The sequence below is a fragment of the Pseudogymnoascus verrucosus genome (genome assembly GCF_001662655.1).
Source record: "Pseudogymnoascus verrucosus strain UAMH 10579 unplaced genomic scaffold scaffold_3, whole genome shotgun sequence".
NCBI lineage: Eukaryota > Fungi > Ascomycota > Leotiomycetes > Thelebolales > Thelebolaceae > Pseudogymnoascus > Pseudogymnoascus verrucosus.
Window position 1 is genome coordinate 241803 of NW_017263654.1, and position 18893 is coordinate 260695.

Consider the following 18893-nt stretch of genomic DNA (forward strand, 5'->3'; position numbering starts at 1 on the left):
GGTGTGATGTGCGATGTGCGGTGCAGGACCTGGGAACGGACGCAGCGACTTGCGCGATTGCGCGCCCCTTGCCTGTCCTTGGGATGTGTGCGGGGAAAGCCAATCATGGGCGCGAGGGAAGGGCCCTGATGAGCATGGGTGATGGGATATGCATCGTACTAATACAGGAGGGTAGTGGGTAGTAGTGCTGTTACGCACGAACTAGATAGGGTACCGGCAATCTTTGGTTGCATGATGATGGCGGCGTTTTTTTGCTTTTTTTCGCACAAGGGGGGCTTTTGGCGGCAGGCATGGGTTTGTTTGGAGCACGGATGGGATCGTGCTGCCTGGCTGGATGGGATGGCTGGCTAGATGGTTGTTGCAGGTGGTTGTTGCAGTTTTACAGGCAGAGTGCAGGGCAAGTGTGCAGGCGGGTACATGCTGCTCTCCCGAACAGCCACCCTTCGCCGAATGGGTACGACACGACGTGGGTGGTTTGGTGGTTGGAGGGAAGGAATGACGGATGGTATGGAAAAGTCAAGCATACAGAAGCATTCAAGGAAGGAGGAGAGATGGGCACAAGTACATACACTAGAGTTCTCTTTGCTTCTACTGTGGACATCATACTACAGATGTCCACAATTGAAGTACGAAGGCGATGCGAGTAAGGCTTGGAGAAGAAGTAAAGGGGATCCATAGCGAATGACGCAGCATCGTGGGCTTCTTTCTCCACGTACGTATATGTACGTCTCTAGGTCTCTACCATAGTACTACGCTCATCTCTGTGTCTGTCTGTACTCTAGCTTGGCGGAGTGGCGGACTTGTTTCGATCCCCTCCCCTCCCATCCCATCCCATCCACATCATCCCTCGCATCATCATCCCTCGTTCTACTTCCAGTGCTCTCCTTTCCTCTCCTCTCCTCCGCGTCTCTTCCAAGCCAAGCCCCTCCAAGTCCGACCGCCATGGGGGCCCCCACTCCACTCTTATAACGGCGTCGGGCGCCGGGATCACCGACTACTTGCAGCCAGCACCTGCAGCAAGCACCAGCACCACGGCCATCTTTTGCCAGCCCGTTCGCAAGGACATCAGTTCCCCATGAAGCAAGAAGTCAGTGCAGGAGTTGCAGCCAAGAGTCAAGTTGCAGGCCGTCTGTTCCTTGACCATACCACACACTATACTCCATACTAGAGTAACTTTGTATGGTGGTATGTGCTGTGCTGTGCTGTGCTGTGCCCTCAAATACAGTACTGCACGCGGAAACATAGACGCCAATATCCACCCACCTAGCCCAGCCCTTTTTACTTTCGTCTCCTCCTATTCCTCTTTCGGGATACTAGCTCCGTGTCTGTGTTTCTGGTGTTTCTGCCTCGTCGCGGTGCTAGAAGGTGTCACAGTACCATTAGACGACTAGACGTACGTCCCATGTCCCACGTCCGCGTCCACATACATACATCGTTCATCGTACATCGTACATCACGCCGCTTACTCGAGTGTACTCTACTTACCAGTCAGTATAACAGGCCTCCTAGTATAATATAGCCAGTCGTAGTCTCAGCCCATTAAGAACGTCTAGTCGTCTAGTCGTATAGTCCGTATAGTTAAACCATACCATACCACTTCGTACACTCTAGTAGGGGGAAAAAATGGCTACAAAAAAAAAGATGGGCTTGGCGGGTCTTTCTTTGCCCCAGCCTTTTATTCGAATAAACACAATTCACTGGTCCCCCATCCATCCCCATCCATCCCCATCCGTTCCCTCCGTCCCCACGTAACCGCAGACCCCTGGTCTGGTCCCCTCCTCTAGGCCTTAACCCTTCTTTCCTAACAATTCTTCACCACCACTCCCATCATCCACCCTCTCCCAGTGCCAGTCAGTGGCACCCACCTTAACCACACCCACCCACCTACCACAACCACCCCCCAGTCCTTCACCATCAATCCATCCACCTCCTAAAAAAGACCCCTGCTCTTTCTATTCTTTCTGCTCCTTTGCCCCCCCCATCCATCCACCAACCCCCCCCCCTACTACCATCATAACCCCCTCCCCTCCACATATTCCCCTCCCCCTCCCAAAAAAACAACAACAGCTTTAAACTAACTCAATCGCCTTCTGCCACTTTTCCCCTCTTCTTTAACTCCTTCCCCCAACAATTCCTTTTTCGTGTTCCCCCCCCCTACACACATAAACCATCCGCTTTCACTACTACTACCACTACTACTGCTACACTACTCTCGCCTCAAAGAATATCCTCTACTCCCACACCCATTATATGTTTTCATTACCCAACTCTTTACACACAGAAACACTTCTGCCTCCAGACGTTGCTGTTTCCTTACTCGATCCCAGCCTACTACGCTACACTTATCACATCTCATCGTCGCTACTACTACCATTACCGCTACTACGACCACCACCGCTGCCACTACCGCTTACCCCGGATATACGCGTCTAGATCAGGTACTCTGCACCTTGCCTGCAAACCCTTGGAATACTCCCCGTAGTAGACGCGCTCGAACAACCTACCACACACCGCCGCTACTCTCACTACTCTACTCTTACCTTCTACCTCCCACGTAGACTCGCCGTCACCCTCTTGGCTAACGCAGCTTTGTCGTCTACCCCCCAGACTACAAAGGTTTTGCCGTATGGCGGTCGCGCAAAGGAGATTCCCAGTCAATCTTTGAAGTCTGCCCCTCCTAGCAATGGACGAGAAGATGTCGATCGACAAGAAAGAAGACATGAGAGAGGCTTCTGTGGACTCCATGGAGTCTACCCCCGAGGCCGACGCCGGACCGCCCAACCAGGAACATACCGAGCAGCCCAAGCGCAAGGGAGGCCGCAAGCCAGTATGTAACACCAGCCGGAGACACTGTGCCTGGCAAACAGTCGCTGACCTTTCTACTTAGATATACGCCACCTCCGAGGAGCGCAAGCAGCGGAACCGACAGGCCCAGGCGGCTTTCCGTGAGCGCCGTACCGAGTACATCAAGCAGCTGGAGGAGACTATCCGAGTCCATGAGACAAACCTCCACAGCCTCCAGACCGCCCATAGAAGCGCGGCGGACGAGTGCCTCATGCTCAGATACAAGAACTCCCTGCTGGAGCGGATCCTGCTCGAGAAGGGTACGTTATACGATATAAATTATAAGGCGGAGGTACTGACTTATTTACAGGAATCGACGTCCAGTCCGAATTGCGCGCAAAGACAGGCAGCCCTTCTCTTGGTCCCACTCATATGCCCCAGGGAATGGCCATGCCTCCAACGGTCCAACGGGCAATCATGAACCGTCACCACCAGGCACGACGATCGAACTCGAACATCGCACCCAAGCTTGAGCCTGTGGTGCCTCTTGGTAACCCCTCACCACAATCTCGGCCAACACCCTCGTCCCACCACTCTTCGCCAACCTCGACATCTCCCGGGTTTGCGCAAGCAAACGTGTTGACACCTCCAGCGCCAGAAGCTCAGATTCAGCAGCAGCAGCGTGCTCACCAGCCGCTGAAGCCGCAGATGAACCACGGGCTCGGTGTTTCGGTAGGACCGCAAAATGCTGGACTCGGACCGGCTTTGAAGGGAATACAGGCCGCCGCTGGGGCCGGAGATGCTCCTGCAGCGTACTACCCCTCTTTCCAGAATCACATCGAACAACTAGGTAAGCTAGCCCAACCCCCCCTCTGGTTCGCTGGAGACAGCCCTGTCGAGTCTGGTCCTAACTCCGTGGCCACAGAACAAGAATACGACGCTCAGACCGACATCGTCTCCGACCAAGACCAACCCGAATCTGCCGGCCCAGGACCATACCCTACGCCATTCGCACTTCCACCGATGATGAACCCCCAACAACAACAACAGCAACAACAACGCCAGCAGCCTCGGACAACACAGGCCGGCGAGCACGTACCCGGATTCAACTCGATGACCCAGCAGCTGCTGGACCCTTACGACCCGATGCTGGACATGGACCCATTCGGCCTGTCGGCGAGCATGCACTTCCCCACCCAATTTACCTTTGACACGAGTTCGATGCGCTGAGACCGGAAATGTTAATGATACCCTCGGAAATAAAAGTTTTTGTACCTTTTTTTGGAGTTCTCACACACACAAAATGGCATTGCAGGCGCAATTTGGGAGGGGAATTTTTGCTTGTTTATAGGGGTTTATTTTATTTTATTATCTCTGGGCTTCGGAAATGGGCATCCTGCTCTCGGATATGGCTATTTTTGGGAAGGCCCGCCGGGAGGATAAATACAACGGAATGGTAAATAATAAATCATGAAAAACGATTGGACGCGGAGACGGAGTATAGGGCGGCTGGCAAAGGGCGGGGGGCATAACTGGGAGGCTGGACTGGGGCATTAAGGCAGAACTACTGTAGGGGATCAAATGGGTATCATCATTATCGAAGGCGACTTGAGTGTCGCTGGTCTCCGCGATGGCTACACAGTACACGGGAGCCGCTGCATTGCTGTAGTTAAGCTGGCTTTTCCCGAAGCTTCAAAAAAACATATCGAAAAATGGAAGGGGGGGGAAGGAGGAGGAACGGAGGAAGGAGGGGCAAGAGGGGTCGTCGTCATGGGGAGGACGGGCGAGCTTTGAGCTTTTGAGCTATGTCGAATGATATGTAGGAGGGTGGGGTCAGATGTACCTCTTAAAATAGCAAAAAATGCACAGCGGGCGTCGAGAGGAATTGTGTTTGGTTGGAGTCGTCATCGTTTGGAGTGTGTAAGCCAATTGTAGCGGGTGTAATTGAGTTTTAATTGATTGACGTTGAGGGGGTTGAAACTGGAATAGGAAGACTTCGTTTCGTCTCGTTTGTGCACTAGAATAATGGAATAAATAATGGATTTTCTTTTAAGATATTAATCGCCACAGTTATACTTATACTGTAGTACAATTCTCTATAAATGTAGTTTTTCTATAATGTAGTACAAATAGTAGAGTTAGAGTAACTAAACTATTCCATTAGACTAACTAACATAACTCCATACTTATTATAGCACTACGTAGTTGTTAATAGTACAGACAGTACTACTGGTCACTCTTTGCCCTACTTAAGCGAGAATGCAGCAAGGCGGAAATTTGAGGCATTACCGCATTTTGGCTACTACTGAAAGTTCTCGCCCTGCCAAACCGCTTTTGCCGTCTTCCATCGCACTTCAAGCCCAACCCAAGCTTCAGCAGCAACTTCACCATCTCGAGAGACAGGATCCTGATATATAGGATCTGTCCATCTCGAATCCCTCCAACCACCTACTCGAATTGTTTACTCGGTAGCAAGGCCTTCTTCGGAGGCACTTGAGCTAGGCGGACACGATGACTGACACCGTCGTTTCAAAGGTAAAGCGCAAAAATCCAATCCCCAAATCCCGATCAATTGCAGCTGCCGCGTCTGCGATTGCAGCAGCTGCGAAGACGGGCGAATGCGCGTGTTCTTTCGAGCTCGCGCAGTAAACATTGACCATGACTCGGATTGGAAGCTAACTCGTGTGATTTGCAGAACCTGTACGAGCTTCTCGGTATGACACCATCAACCCGTCGAAAAAACCCCACCGGAATTCTCGATGGCAAGCTACAAACGATGGGAATGGGAAGACTGACAGACGTGTCGTTTAGGAAACAACCACGATGAGGACTCCGACAAGGAGCCCGAGCCACCTGTGAAGGTCATCGACAGGACTCCCGCTCGCACCGACAAGCGCAGCGCCCCCCGCGAGGCCCCAGGCGCCCCAGCGAACGTCGCCCCCCGTCGTGGACCCGGTGGCAACGAGGGAGGTTCGTAAACAATTCCCCGTGGCGCGAGTCAATTGAGCTTTCTGAGCTTTCCCCAGGCCAAATAGCGCTAGGATTTTTTAGCGCCAAGCAAGCTAACCTCGGTGTTTGATATACAGCTTACCGTGACCGCAACGCCGGCAGCGCCAACAACCGCACCAAGCCGACTGAGGACCGCACTGCTGGTACCTACGGTGGCCGTGGCGGCCGTGGTGGACCCCGTGGTGGACGTGGCGGACCTCGCCTGAACGACCGTCACTCCCGCGCTGTCGTCGGGTGAGCATCATCCCGTTCCCAATTGATACGCATGACCAAAAGCTAACTTCCCTTCCCAGTGACGCCGACAAGCAGGTTGCTCACGGCTGGGGCGGTGAGACCGGAGAGGCCGCCGGTGCCGACGAGGTCGCCGGTGAGGCCCTCGCCAAGGCCGACGGCAAGGTCGCTCTGACCGAGGACGGCGACGCCGCCCCCGTCAACGCCGACGGCCGCACCCCCGAGGAGGAGGAGCAGGACAACAACGTGTCCTACGCCGACTACCTCATCGCTCAAGCCGAGAAGCTCTCCCTCTCCGCCTCCGCCACCCGCAAGGCCAACGAGGGCACCAAGGCGGACAAGAAGTGGGCCAGCGCCAGCGAGCTCAAGAAGGAGGAGGAGGAGGCCTTCATCGCCGCCGCCGCCACCAAGGCCAAGCGCGCCCGCGAGCGCAAGCAGAAGGAGGTCGTTGAGATTGACCAGCGCTTCGTCGAGCAGCCCAGCCGTGACTCCGGCCGTGGCGGCCGCGGACGCGGTGACGGACCCCGTCGCGGCGGTGATCGCGGCGAGCGCGGCAACTTCCGTGGCGAGCGCGGTGCCTTCCGTGGTCCTCGCGGTGATGGCGCCCCTCGTGGCGGACGTGGTGGTCCCCGTGGTGGTGCCCCGCGCACTGGTGGTGGTGCCCCCAGAGGCGGCGCTGCTCCCATCAACACTGAGGACCAGAAGGCTTTCCCCAGCCTGGGCGCTTAAGTGCTGCCTCACTGTTCATCGCAGTTACGCTGCTACTCTTTGCCATCTTCGATTACTTAACCTCTTTTATGGGAACCTTTTTAATTAATGGATTCTGATCTGGGAGGGGGTGTTCGGGTGGTGTTTTTAGTTAGCAAGCAAGTTGGTTACTCCTCTCGCCAAAATAAATGAGAGGGGACGAATAGGTGGATGGTGGTGCGGGGGGGATGGATAAACTGGAAAATCTTTCTGTGTGTTGTTGTGGTTGTCTTATACTTTTTTTGTTTTGGCGTCCGTTCTCAACTGCGGATTGCTGGAGGAAAAGGGTTTTTATTAAAGAAATTAGGAAAAAATGTGAATTAGTACTACTACTGCTTAATGCTTTGAACGTGTTGTGTTGAAGAGGATGTGATTTTTGATAGGAATGTTGGCTGGTGGACATATTGTTATCTTATATAATACTACTTATGTTAAAAGGATTTAAAATTTATAGTATTATTCTTATTACACTCGCAGATAACAAGCAAACGATCGTCGTTGATAAGTCGAGGCCCCCCTGATGTTATCTGTCGTAAGCATTTGGCGAATACGCAGCCACAGCTTAGCCGCACATAAGAATTGAGTACGCAGTTACAAGAGAGGTGTCGGTACAGGGCTCAGGTGGACTTAAAGGTTAAATTAATCTTCTAGCCTGTGTTGTGTTTCTCAATTCCAAATAATTCCTAAGCAAGTCGTACTGTTCTTCATCCAAATCCAAATCCAACCACGTCATCATAACCAAACCTACAATAAAAATCCATCCCACATATTCGGATGGTGACCTAAAATCCCGTCACACAGTACTCCTTGTCATCATTTCGATCCCAGTTTTGCGGCCTTGTATCCCGTCTCGTGACGATGCCGTTGTATCTCGGCGGTGGGCTGCTAGGGGTATTCTGCTGATATTGATACTGGTATGGCACCACCTGCTGCTCGAAACGGCCATAGTTGTCTGTAGTATACCGCTCATCGTGCGTCGGATCATGCCTATCCCTTGGATGAAACCGTTCGCCAGACAGTGCGCCGTCGTAAGAATAGTCCAGTTGCGGATCTTCTTGCCAATCATACACTTCTTCCGGATTCTGCCTCGTGCCATGCGGAGATCGAGGTTCACGAGAGGCGATGTCGGATGTAGGGTTGTTGACGATCATCAGATATAGCACATCTGAATTCGCCTCAATGCTCTTAATGGACTTCAAAAGGCCCTGGTCCTTCCTATTTGCTGTGGATGAGCCAGAGCCATTCACGATACCCCGCACACCTGATATAAGTCGAGGGCGCCCACGTCCAAAACTTCCGCCATGGCCGGACCTCTCCGCTAGATTTGAAACAAGTCCGTGTATAAGATGCCCACGTTCGTTTCCATTATCCTTTGGCCCTCTACGGCCTTCCCTTTGAGCGTTTCGTTCCTCTTTTCTCGATCTTTTGCTCGTTTCTTTGTCACTCTGTCGGTCGTTTCCAGATATTGTCGATAGTAAGCTGCCGTTATTGTTGGTCGAAGTCGGGTCAGCGAAGCGGTTACCGAACTTTGGAGCTGGTCCGGCAAGGGGTGAGCCTGGATTACCTTCCGCCTAATGATATGTTAGACGACCTGCTACTTAGTCCACGGAGTAAACACTTACAAATCGTGCCCGTGCTCGACGGTCATGGTAGTCAGAGATAAAATCGGTGATCTTGTCAAGGCGATTGGATGGTTGATCAGTGGGAAGAGATCCGGCCTCGAAAAAAATTAGAGGAGACGCCTCGGGCATTTGGAATCTTTGGGTTCGAATATTTTCTGGATTTTCGAACCTGTTTGCTGCAGTGTCTTGCAATTGCGAAGAAGAAATTGAATTAGTATTGACAATCGTGCTGGATTGCTCTGGCTTGTATGTCATAACCATAGCAAACAATCCATGGGGGACGAAGAGCTCTTCGTTCATTCTATCCAAGTATGTCTTTGTTCTGATGAAGGAAAATTAAGCCATCAGTATGGGTGTCTAGATCTTTCGAACGCCAAGTAGGCTTACTTATGATTGGTCTGAGATTGTTTTGCATATTGTACAGCAATTGGCAGAGCAGTTGAAATGACGATGGGCGCGATTCCTGGAGCAAATCCCACTCCAAGTGCTGCCACGTTGACAGCATCCAGGTAAGGAGAAGACTGTTAATCAAATGCTAGTAAGCGTTGATCGATTATGGAACGAAATTCGCCACCGGGCATGAAATGAGATTAACAGACCTGACTCTCTCTGTTAAATGACTCAATGAACGACAGAAATGTTTCTTGATCAATGCCGCAACCTTCGAGGGCGGGAGCATACGCCCTGGACCAACCACGACTTTTATTTTCTGGCCTGCGCTGAGGGATAATAACGGGATATGAGAGACCTCCTTGAGTTAAAAGCTGCTCCGAGCAAAATTGTTGCTCGTCGTAAATTTCGTTGCCTGTCTCATTGAACTCTGTTCGTGCATAGTTCTCGTCACTAAAGTGCGCAAGTTGAGACTGCTGAAACCCATCCAGGCTTCTCGAATGGTAGTTCGCTCCTTCTTATTTCAGTATTTGGAGATTTGAAGTTGTCCTGTGGCAGAGAACCTACTTTCGTATCTTGAAGAGTCGTAGACCCTGGGGGATTGTGAACTCTGGGCCGAAGCAGCTTCCATGGCAAGGCCAATGCCTGATGATAGAAGACCTCTCAGTTTCCCCATGGCTTCTGATACAGGCAGAGTCTTTTTGATGAGGAAAGATATAGGTTGGCGTATCCAAAAATAGGACGTAAATTAAAATAGTAGATAGGTAAAATGTGTGAATATAAGAAACACCCGAGGAAGCACCTACAGCAATACCCACCGCTTTATAGAATGGAATTGTGTACTGTCGCGAATATTTGCATTTGCTAAGCCTTTACGAACACCAGTTCCGAATGGGGACATTAAGACGTAGCAATGCCACAAAAATGATTACTCAAGAGCATCATAGCAGAAGCCCAAAATGGAAACAAAGTTCGTTGAGGTAGCTCCGAGGTCTTGGCTTCTAGATTCCTCTCCAGCTTGGCACCTGAAGGTACGCTATTGCCCACACGCAAAACAAGAAAAGATGGGAGTCATCAGAGGAAATACGCAATAGAGCCGGTAGGAAGAACTCTATTGCCTGGACTTTGTTTGGTATGTCCCACGACTCCGTCTTAGGCATGAGGCATTCGTTCTGGACTACGAGCCTCTAGCCTTAAATGGCATAACGGCATGGATGCAAGGCGCTAGCGTAGCCACGTCGCACACTGCGAGCCTCTAGCCTTAAATGGCATAGCGCAGGGTTACTACTCGCTAGCCTAAATGTTTTAGCGCCTTCCTTCAATATTGCCTAGTATCTTCCAGCGTTTTCATCCACCCCTCGAAGCTACAACTGACTGATGACAAACCGCGCCCCTTAACGGGTCGCTGAGTCCGAAATAATACACCATATCGTTAATGAAATTGTTTTCAGGCTCTGAGCTCAATCATATGTCCTAATGAGCTCCACAGATCTGTTTAAATCCCTGGTGTGTGATTTTGCAATGTACACATTTGAAGGTATTCGCAACTGTTGTAATGGCTAGGTTTAACGACGTGGTCCTGTTGTAAGACTTCTAGTTATTATCTAGTTATTTTCTAGTCCGGCTTCAATTTCGTCAGAGTAGAGCAAATAAAACCAGGCTAAACCCTTTAAAGGCCTCCCGGAATCATTTTGATGTTTGAAAGTACCAAGTTGTAATATCAGAGTTAAATAAAATTTATATGACATTGAAATCTATAAGCGTATATTAAGTTTATACCTTAATGCTAATCCCGTCCAAAGCGCCATGAACCTAAAGGAAATCAACCCTGTCTAGCTAAGTCTACAGCTAACATTTATTTTGTGGCGAGGAGTAACAATTTCCTCATCTTCCGCAGAAGCACAACCTCCATAGTATCCCTCTCATTTCGAGATAGTGAGCCCAACAATAGTATACATTACCACCACGACAAACTCCTCAACGAGAGCCATACAGAGCTCAACGACAGTATTTCCCCCAACTGCAGAGAAAGACTTGAACGTCGTAAAGACAGACAGAATACTCCAAAGTAGCCTCACTGCTATGAAAGGGAGCGCAACAGCAACAGCAATGTAGACACGGCGCTCCCCAGCTGGTGCTCTATGCACATCCCGAGCGGTGATGAGGGTCAAGAACACCAGAAGCAAGTAGACAATAATAAATATCGCAATGCCGATCTTGAAGTATTTGGGACCGTCGCTGCGGCTTGACGGGTCAGATGAGGCCTCGTCTGTGCCGCCGACGATACAGAGGATAAGAGCGATTGTTGTGGGCAATTGTGCGATTTGAATGATACGGCTTCGGCGGGAAATGGCGGTAGCGCGTTTGGTAATGATACCGCTCCTGTGACGGTGTGTCAGTTCAAGCGTGGGCTAACAGTGGAGGAGCAACATACACTTTTCCAATAGCACCAACACTGGCCAGACTGTTCATGTACCCTGATGACGAATTGGACGGTATGGTGAGGGAGACTTCATCGGTTCTAAAGTCGGAGTCAGCGTATATTCGTCGCTCAAGGTTCCGTCGTAACTCACATTCTCTTCAGGAGACCCAGTGTGGCCATAAGTAACGGACTGAGACCAACGGATTGGAGAATAGCCGACCACTCCTGATCCGTCTCATTGTTGGGGTTCGCCTCACTTGCGATTCTGAAGCCGGCACCTGCGCATCGGACGCCGCAGAATATCACCAGGTAGATCCATCCAAGCTGTCTGCGGAAGCCATGGCGGAAAACGACAAAGGCGGCGAGGAAGAATATAGGGACATAGACGCAGAGTTCTATGATGGCGATGACTTTTTGACTCGGGCCCATCTTGATTGATAAACGATGTACAGCTGGGGGATTGAGGAAATGAGAATGAAATGTGGGAGGAGCGATGATATAACGATGTCGATGAAGCGATGAATATGATTCTGAATGATAGAAGGAATTAAAAGAGAGTCTGTTCACTTAATCTTATACTCCTATCTCGTGGGCGGTTACCCTAACAATACTGAAGACATTTGTACCTCGAAATGTTGCGAATTATCGATTTTCGACGTAGCATTACGAACACCTTTGCGAGGCATGGTCCCCAAGTAGCAAGCGGGATCGTAGTGCTCACCTTGCGACAGCCCCCTCTCGCGACTGTAGGGTCGTTTTAGGCAACCTGCATCGTGGACCCCAACAAGCATGCTGGTACCGCATCTGGTTGATTTGCTGCGGACAGCGGAGTTGCGGGTACGCAGTTGAGTGGCTGGGCTGAGAGAGCTAAGAAACTACGCGGCAGGAAGGCGTAAGCCTGCAGATAAAATGGGCTATAAAGTCATATATTGAGTTCTGCATGGATAATCTAAAGAAAAGGCGTCAGTGTGTGTAGACCACGCTACGAGCTTCCTTCCAGAAGAGCACTAGTGGCCCGACCGTCACAACCCAAAAGCTTGATCATCCTTGGCACTAGGGTCAAACGGGTCCGCCCCTAATTGTTAATACTATTTTTGCCACCTCCACGTTCCAGCTTATCTACTCCGTTACTGATAGATGGACCTTATAGTCACCATTAGCCCTACTCTACCACTAGTTTCACTACCGCTGGCGGGTAAGACTTAGCGTTTTCGTCTTTGTTGCGTCATCCCTTTTGACTGACAACGACGAGGCTTATATCATCCACTTGGCAGCTCCAGACTTCCGATTTCTACGCATGCTACGACAGCCTAACCTCGGAACACTTCTATAGTATGAGTTTCGCTGTGAAGCAAAGTAAAGGATGCGCACCGTGTCGAGCAAAGAGGACCAAGGTCAGTAGCTTAGTCTCAACCTCCGCTTCCCTAGAGAGAGCTCTTGGAAGTCGAGACGGACGCTAACTTTGAGTACTACAGTGTGATCAAGCAAGGCCATCCTGCAGTCAATGTATCCGGGCTAGACGCAGCTGCCATGGATATAAGGATCTGTCAGAACATCGATTCGTTGATCAGACCCAGAAATTCGTTCGCCAAGGTCGTGCTAAATCGTCACCAACCCCAACTAGTTATGGCTTCATTTCTAGCGAGACTTCATCCCGTCGTTCATGTCCTGAGTCTGCCAGTTATGGCTTCGCTTTCAGTCAGAGTTCATCTCGCCATTCAAGTCCTGAGTCTGAGGTCTTAGCTGAAATAATATCCCCAGCTTTGCGCGATTCCCTAGATTTCCAGGCCACGTGCTATTTCTTGAGAAACTATTCCTGGGAAGGAGGTCAATCTGCCAAGGGCTTTTTCGATTACATCCCAGACGTTATAAACTGCCAAGGGACCGTGGGAACTGCTTTGACCGACGTGGTTATATCCCTTGGCATGGTTGGTATATCACATACCAAAAGCAACAATTCGAGTGTTATGTATGCAGCCAAAGTAAAGTATAACCGTGCAGTAAGCGCTACGAACAGGGCATTATGCACTCAAGATGCCAAAGCCGATCAAACACTCATTACAGTGATGTTATTAGGATTATTTGAAGTAAGTGTTGTGACGCGCTCTAAATCACATCTAACATAATATGGTAGACAAATACATGCAATACTCCAAGGTCAATGAAATCTTGGACCCAGCACATTAATGGCGCCGCACAGATCTTGTATCTTCGCGGTAAAGAACAACTTCAAACAGAAACAGGCCGCCAAATATTCCGCTACTTGCGGACCCAAATTGTAAGCGCCTCTTTCTGCGGAGCTTCAGCACCTAGTATTAACATTCGCAAAGATAATCAACTCTATGCAAAGGCGTGCAGCAATTCCCGAAACCATCACCTCCTGGTCACTCTTATCCCTCCCTTATGAAAGCGGCGAAGACCTTACTGCAAGCAAACTCTCCTTTCTGGTCATCGAATTCTGCAACCTACGCTCCCTCATGACTTCAATGCATGACTTCACTAACTCTGCTGCCATTGTATCCGCCGCGTTGATGATCGAAGCTTCTCTTGCTGCCTGGGCGGCGGAAAGTCCATACCGCTACAACATCGTACCTCTCATGGCCCGCTCCGATGCCGTATTCGCGGATTATTATCACACATACTCCAGCATTTTGACTGCCACCTCTTGGAATAGCTACCGCAGCGTCCGCATTTTATTGAATGAACTTCTCATCGTCCAGTTGAGCCATCTATGCCACTCCGAATTCCAGTACGAAGATGAGGATGAGGAATTCCCGAATTTAGCCGAGGACAGCCAATTCTTATTGCAACAGCAGTACCAATCCCAGATATCCCACAGCCGCACTGTCATTGTCCAACTTACACAGGATATATGCGCGACCGTGCCCTACTACCTCTGCGACGCGCCTTCTGGGAGCTATCTACTCACCGAATATCCACAATCAGAGCATGTACCCCGTGCCGCCTGCGGCAATTTGCTACTCTGGCCACTATTTACAGCCGCGTGCACGAATATGGTGTCGAATGTGATGAGGGCATGGGTAGTACAGCGGCTGGAAAAGATTGCGAATGTTATGGGCATCCAGCAGGCGAGGGCGTTGGCGATTTTACTAGGTTTGAGAAAAGATCCGCCAACGTGGCATGACACGGAGCTAACGATACAAGAAAATGGGACGACTGACGAGTGGTAATCGTTGTATATTATAAGATATTAGATTTTAAGACTTGGAAATATAGACAGGTTAAATGACAGCTATGTAATCGTAGGTGGAAGCGAACTTCGTCTGCGAGATCTCTCAATTTGTACTGGTGCCAGTTCACCGCTACCCCTCACCAAAACCTACAACATTCCCGTATATAGTATTTTATATAGTAACTTAATGGAATCAATTTAATGGAAGGGACTCCTCTATCAAACGCCTGTTAGTGGCTAGCAGACAATCCAACTGAGTCTGTAGCTGTTGCCTCTCGGATTTTCCATGTTCTAAGATCAACTCTACAGTCAAGCATGCAGCAACTCTACCAGCCCCAGAAGCCCTGTAGAGGTCAGAATAAGCTGCTTAATACAGCACAAATAGAAGCTCTAAAACAGTGGATAATACTACAATATGAGCTAGGCCTAGGAGCTACCTGGCAAATGACCTTTACAGCTATATGCCACCTACGGAAGCTACTGCCACCACCCTCACAAAAGCTGGCTTAGTAAGCTTATTAGGAATGAGCTTCGAGAGTTCCATTTTATTACAACTAAGCCAATTGCTCAGCAGTGTGTAAGGGCTTAAGATGAGAGTACTATTCAAGAGTGGTTTAAGAAATACTACAAGTTTATACTACAGCACTATCATCAGAAGCACCTCCAAACCAAGCTTTCCTGCCTCTATTCATGCACAAGAAATTATAGTTCCTTAAGAAATCTCTATAATGCAATGCAACCCATAATGCATGTATGTGTACGTGTATCCCGTATGCTCGCTCCCCCTCCTCCCCCTCCTCCCCCTCTACCCCACCTCACCATCTGCAGTAACAAAAACCGCCCACTATTTGTTCAATCTAATCCCTTTTATGCCAACGCAGAAAAATGTGTGCACACCGTCCGTCTGACCACAAACGCCACCAAATATCAAGAAAAAATCTCACAGTATGCGAAGTTGAAAAACAAAAAACCAAAAGCCAAAATGGTAGGTAAGCCGATTCATATACCAGCCAACAAGCACCCTTGATTCTCTTCTCTTTCTCAGCTTTGAGATTCCATCCAAATAATCTTTGCACATGCCTCCATCTGCCCACTATCCATCCCCCCACACAAACCAGAACACCCCCCCTCTAACCCCCCCCTTTAAAAAATCACAAAAAATGCGAGCAAGAGCCGCCGCGCCCACACCCATCAACGTACAACCCACATCCTCAAATCCCTCGACACCGCCAACGCAGCCGTCACCATCACCACAAGCCCTAGCACGACTTCGAGCGGTAGAAACGCTAGCACGCCCAGGAGCACGAACCCGAACTGGCGGAGGCGCTTTATGCGATTATCGCGCCCCGTGCCGTCCATCTGGTCCCTCTCCGGCGCACCCCATCGCTCGCGCGTCCGCGTTCGAGATTTCTCATCGCCGCCACCGCTCTCATCTTCCGAACTCGACGGTGTGGTTGGAGTAGTAGTTGGTGGCTATCCGAAATGGAAGTGCTGTCCACCACCACCACCGCCTGGGAATCCACCGCCAGGGAACCCACCGCCCCTTCCGCCGCCGCCGAATCCGCCGCCACCACCGCCGTTCATCATCTGAAACAGGATCTCTGGGTCGATACCGCCCATTCCGCCGCCGCCGCCGAAACCTCCACCCCCGAAGCCGCCGCCGCCAAACATGTCAGCAGGGTCCATGAGGTCCTCGCCGCTGTCGTACTTAGCGCGCTTCTGCGGGTCGCTGAGCGTCTCGTACGCCTCGCCGATATCCTTGAAGCGGTCCTCGGCGTCCTTGTCATCGGGGTTCTTGTCGGGATGATGCACGATAGCGAGTTTGCGGTACGCCTTCTTGATCTCCGTCTCATTGGCCTCCTTCTCGATCCCAAGGATCTTGTAGTAATCCTTGCGCTTGCTCTTCTTGAGCTCCAGCTCCGCCTTCCTGATCTCCTTGGGCAGCGTGGCGTCAGAGGGGTCGGATTCCGCGAGCGCTTTCAGCTCACGCACCGCTTCTTCCCAGTTGCCCGATTGGCCGAGCGCGGTGGCCTTCGTCTTGCGCGCCTTAGTGTAGGAGGGGTCGAGGCGCAGCGCAGACTCGCAGTCCGTGATGGCGCCCTCGTAGTCCTTCAGCTTGATGCGGCACAGCGCGCTGTTCTGGAGGAGCTTGGAGTTTGTGCCCTTGTTGAGCGGGTCCACCTCTAGCGCCTCGGTGTACTTGTCCAGCGCCGTCTGCCACTTCCCGAGCTTGTAGTCTGAGTTTCCGTCCGACTTCATGCGGTCCAGCTTCTGCACCATGCGCAGGTACTTGACGGCGTCGCGGTAGTCGGGGTCGCAGTTCAGGGCTTGACGGAAGTGCTGGATGGCCTTCTCGTTGTCGCCTTGTGCGTATAGAGCCCTTCCTCGCAGCACCAATGCTTCGGGGTCGGATTTGTTGCTCCTCAGCAGCGACATGGCGACGTTCTGGGCGTCTCCGAGAGCATTGACATTGCCCATCTTGAGGTACGCCTCTCCGCGCATCAGCTGCCATTTTCTGGGCTTCTGCGCACCGACACCGAGGAATTTCTCTGCCTGGTCGAGGGCGTGCAGGGCCATTGAGCCGGTTGTGCCGTGCTTCAGCGCATCTTCTGCTACCGAGATGTGCTGCTTCATGGTCTTGGCTGGTGCTACATCCTTTGCTGATGGAGCGGGCTGGATCTGGTCGTAAGTGCTTAATGCCTCCTCCGGCCTGCCTAGGTTTGTGTAAATGCGTGCCAACCTCAGTAGGATCTTAGGGCTGTTCGGCTCGAGCTCGTTGGCGCGTAGGGCGTCTTCGAGGGCCTTGTCGTAGTTTGCATTGGAGATATAGGCTGCGGCACGGTTGTTCAAGTATGTTGCGGATGAGGGCATTGCCTCGACGGCTACAATATTGTTAATATGATATTCCCAGTGTGCGTGCGTCGGGTAATAGTACCTTTGGTATACTCGTCAATTGCCTTCCTGTACTCCTTAGCCTTATAATGCTTGTTTCCAGCATTCTTGAAAGCCTCCGCCTCCTCCGGCGTGGGGGGAGCAGCTGCAACCGGGCTCGTAGGAGGGCTTTTATGCGGTGGAGGCGTGGGCGCCCCGCTATCCACGTCCATGCTGTCCTTGTTCGCTGTGCCGTTCGTGCCATTCGGTGTAGTAGAATTGAAGGCCCCGGGGATTTTTTCTGCGGGTGGTGACGATGGCTGTGCGTGCACGTCAGTGTCGACCTCCATCGGGTCTGAACGCATTTGTTCGGCCATGTTGGACAGTGCGGACAGTCGTCGCAGGTCTGGCGGAAGGTTCAGCGGATGTGTATTTGCGTCGAAGGTATGGGCTCTCGAGACTGGGGTGGGGCCTCGTGAGCCGCTGTTGTGGGAAGTTGTATGACTGTGTCGGCGTTCGTCCCTCGAATCACGACGATTGGATCTCGAGGATGAGCTAGAGGACTTCTTTGGAGAAGGACTCTGGCGAGGACTACTGTCGTCGCGAGGAGTGCGGTCGTGGGTGTTGTCGTCGTCGTCTGGTGGTGGGGTGGTCTTCTTTGATTTTTTGGATAACTTGGGGAAGAAGTTCATTGAGAGGATTACTGAAAGATTTCGGGTGAGGCAAAGATAAGGTAAGGGTAAGGCTCTAGCAGCAGGATTGTCTGGCTCTGCTTGGTTCTCTGGGAATGGAACTATTCGTTAGGGCCGCTCCCGCAATTTTTTTTTGGTTGGGTGTGGGGTGGTACTGTACAGAAAGGAAGACGGTAGAATCGACGGGTTCAGCGGGAGAGTGCAGAGTCCGTCCAGTGATGCGTCCAGTGAGTGCGTCCAGTGGAGTTCCAGCGTTGTAGATGGGATGTTGGATGTTGAAATAAGGAGCAAATTGAACCCAGGAGCAACAGAACAACAGCACCAAAAAGACGGTGCACTGAACCACAGCAGTACAGTACAGTCGAATGAATTAAAACAGAATATATTCTTGACGTCCTGGGGTATAATTTTCGGGAGAAAAAAGATGGCCTCGTCGAGCTGTCCAAGCCGTGTCCAAGCGTTGTCCGACTTTCGTCCCTGTGGGGGTTTTGGAGAGAGAGCTTCTTTCACCTTCCAACAGTTACCATTCGAAATACCACTGATCACCGGCGGCAATTGCTACAAATATCTCCCGTCTTGGTGTAAAATGGTGGCGAAGATGAGAAAACCCGGATAGTATATGAAGCTTCAATGCAATCAAGACCAGCTCCCAGCTTCTGAAGGGCTTACTGCGCGTCCACACGTGGAATGTCGAGCTGGTTTCGTCGTGGGTGGTGATCGACGTGGGGTGTCTCTCTGTGGCTTCAACGGATACCAGGAGTAACTCAACACAGAAAGGGTAGATGACGACAGCGACGAGGTCAGCAATGGCGGGGGTAGAGATATATACAAGAAAGACCAAAGCAATGGGCAATATCTATAATCTACTACTACTACTCTATGACCCCCCGCGACGACGACAACAACAACACCAACAGGCGCGCGCGACCGCC

General features: G+C 51.1%; 6 protein-coding genes across 6 annotated transcripts; 3 read left to right on the forward strand and 3 right to left on the reverse strand.

The window, feature by feature from the left end:
* The first annotated feature begins 2048 nt into the window (after positions 1 to 2048).
* VE01_01093 (uncharacterized protein) lies at positions 2049 to 4538 on the forward strand. The gene is made up of 4 exons (XM_059463328.1): positions 2049 to 2827; positions 2888 to 3104; positions 3155 to 3634; positions 3710 to 4538. The coding sequence occupies exons 1-4, from the start codon at positions 2684 to 2686 to the stop codon at positions 4012 to 4014; spliced, it is 1146 nt and encodes a 381-aa protein (XP_059320054.1). The 5' UTR covers positions 2049 to 2683; the 3' UTR covers positions 4015 to 4538.
* Positions 4539 to 5213: 675 nt separating this feature from the next.
* On the forward strand, positions 5214 to 7209 carry VE01_01094 (uncharacterized protein). The gene is made up of 5 exons (XM_018270621.2): positions 5214 to 5319; positions 5480 to 5498; positions 5596 to 5754; positions 5871 to 6027; positions 6087 to 7209. The coding sequence occupies exons 1-5, from the start codon at positions 5296 to 5298 to the stop codon at positions 6751 to 6753; spliced, it is 1026 nt and encodes a 341-aa protein (XP_018134406.1). The 5' UTR covers positions 5214 to 5295; the 3' UTR covers positions 6754 to 7209.
* A 77-nt stretch (positions 7210 to 7286) lies between these two features.
* Positions 7287 to 9918, reverse strand: VE01_01095 (uncharacterized protein). The gene is made up of 5 exons (XM_018270622.2): positions 9351 to 9918; positions 8993 to 9297; positions 8781 to 8914; positions 8394 to 8715; positions 7287 to 8342 (listed from the first exon to the last, which is right to left on the reverse strand). Exons 1-5 carry the CDS (start codon positions 9457 to 9459, stop codon positions 7554 to 7556), a joined length of 1659 nt encoding a protein of 552 aa, XP_018134405.1. The 5' UTR covers positions 9460 to 9918; the 3' UTR covers positions 7287 to 7553.
* A 611-nt stretch (positions 9919 to 10529) lies between these two features.
* Positions 10530 to 12139, reverse strand: VE01_01096 (uncharacterized protein). The gene is made up of 3 exons (XM_018270623.2): positions 11357 to 12139; positions 11218 to 11304; positions 10530 to 11165 (listed from the first exon to the last, which is right to left on the reverse strand). Exons 1-3 carry the CDS (start codon positions 11632 to 11634, stop codon positions 10706 to 10708), a joined length of 825 nt encoding a protein of 274 aa, XP_018134408.1. The 5' UTR covers positions 11635 to 12139; the 3' UTR covers positions 10530 to 10705.
* A 27-nt stretch (positions 12140 to 12166) lies between these two features.
* On the forward strand, positions 12167 to 14457 carry VE01_01097 (uncharacterized protein). The gene is made up of 4 exons (XM_018270624.2): positions 12167 to 12599; positions 12681 to 13292; positions 13340 to 13483; positions 13536 to 14457. The coding sequence occupies exons 1-4, from the start codon at positions 12540 to 12542 to the stop codon at positions 14394 to 14396; spliced, it is 1677 nt and encodes a 558-aa protein (XP_018134407.2). The 5' UTR covers positions 12167 to 12539; the 3' UTR covers positions 14397 to 14457.
* A 1132-nt stretch (positions 14458 to 15589) lies between these two features.
* Positions 15590 to 18817, reverse strand: VE01_01098 (uncharacterized protein; the record flags this gene model as incomplete). Its single annotated transcript, XM_018270625.2, has 4 exons — positions 18122 to 18817; positions 17334 to 18050; positions 15933 to 17280; positions 15590 to 15839 (listed from the first exon to the last, which is right to left on the reverse strand). The coding sequence occupies exons 2-4, from the start codon at positions 17959 to 17961 to the stop codon at positions 15590 to 15592; spliced, it is 2226 nt and encodes a 741-aa protein (XP_018134517.1). The 5' UTR covers positions 17962 to 18050; positions 18122 to 18817.
* Positions 18818 to 18893: the final 76 nt, after the last annotated feature.

Coding starts and splice junctions, on each gene's coding strand:
- VE01_01093 (XM_059463328.1), top strand. CDS start 2,684: ATGGACGAGAAGATGTCGATCGACAAGAAAGAAGACATGAGAGAGGCT. Junction 2,828..2,887: donor GCAAGGGAGGCCGCAAGCCA/GTATGTAACACC, acceptor CTTTCTACTTAG/ATATACGCCACCTCCGAGGA. Junction 3,635..3,709: donor GAATCACATCGAACAACTAG/GTAAGCTAGCCC, acceptor CCGTGGCCACAG/AACAAGAATACGACGCTCAG.
- VE01_01094 (XM_018270621.2), top strand. CDS start 5,296: ATGACTGACACCGTCGTTTCAAAG. Junction 5,755..5,870: donor ACCCGGTGGCAACGAGGGAG/GTTCGTAAACAA, acceptor TTTGATATACAG/CTTACCGTGACCGCAACGCC. Junction 6,028..6,086: donor CACTCCCGCGCTGTCGTCGG/GTGAGCATCATC, acceptor TTCCCTTCCCAG/TGACGCCGACAAGCAGGTTG.
- VE01_01095 (XM_018270622.2), bottom strand. CDS start 9,459: ATGGGGAAACTGAGAGGTCTTCTATCATCAGGCATTGGCCTTGCCATG. Junction 9,298..9,350: donor CGACTCTTCAAGATACGAAA/GTAGGTTCTCTG, acceptor TGAAATAAGAAG/GAGCGAACTACCATTCGAGA. Junction 8,915..8,992: donor CATTTAACAGAGAGAGTCAG/GTCTGTTAATCT, acceptor TTTGATTAACAG/TCTTCTCCTTACCTGGATGC.
- VE01_01096 (XM_018270623.2), bottom strand. CDS start 11,634: ATGGGCCCGAGTCAAAAAGTCATCGCCATCATAGAACTCTGCGTCTAT. Junction 11,305..11,356: donor CTGGGTCTCCTGAAGAGAAT/GTGAGTTACGAC, acceptor CTCCGACTTTAG/AACCGATGAAGTCTCCCTCA. Junction 11,166..11,217: donor GTTGGTGCTATTGGAAAAGT/GTATGTTGCTCC, acceptor ACACCGTCACAG/GAGCGGTATCATTACCAAAC.
- VE01_01097 (XM_018270624.2), top strand. CDS start 12,540: ATGAGTTTCGCTGTGAAGCAAAGTAAAGGATGCGCACCGTGTCGAGCA. Junction 13,293..13,339: donor TGTTATTAGGATTATTTGAA/GTAAGTGTTGTG, acceptor ATAATATGGTAG/ACAAATACATGCAATACTCC. Junction 13,484..13,535: donor GCTACTTGCGGACCCAAATT/GTAAGCGCCTCT, acceptor ACATTCGCAAAG/ATAATCAACTCTATGCAAAG.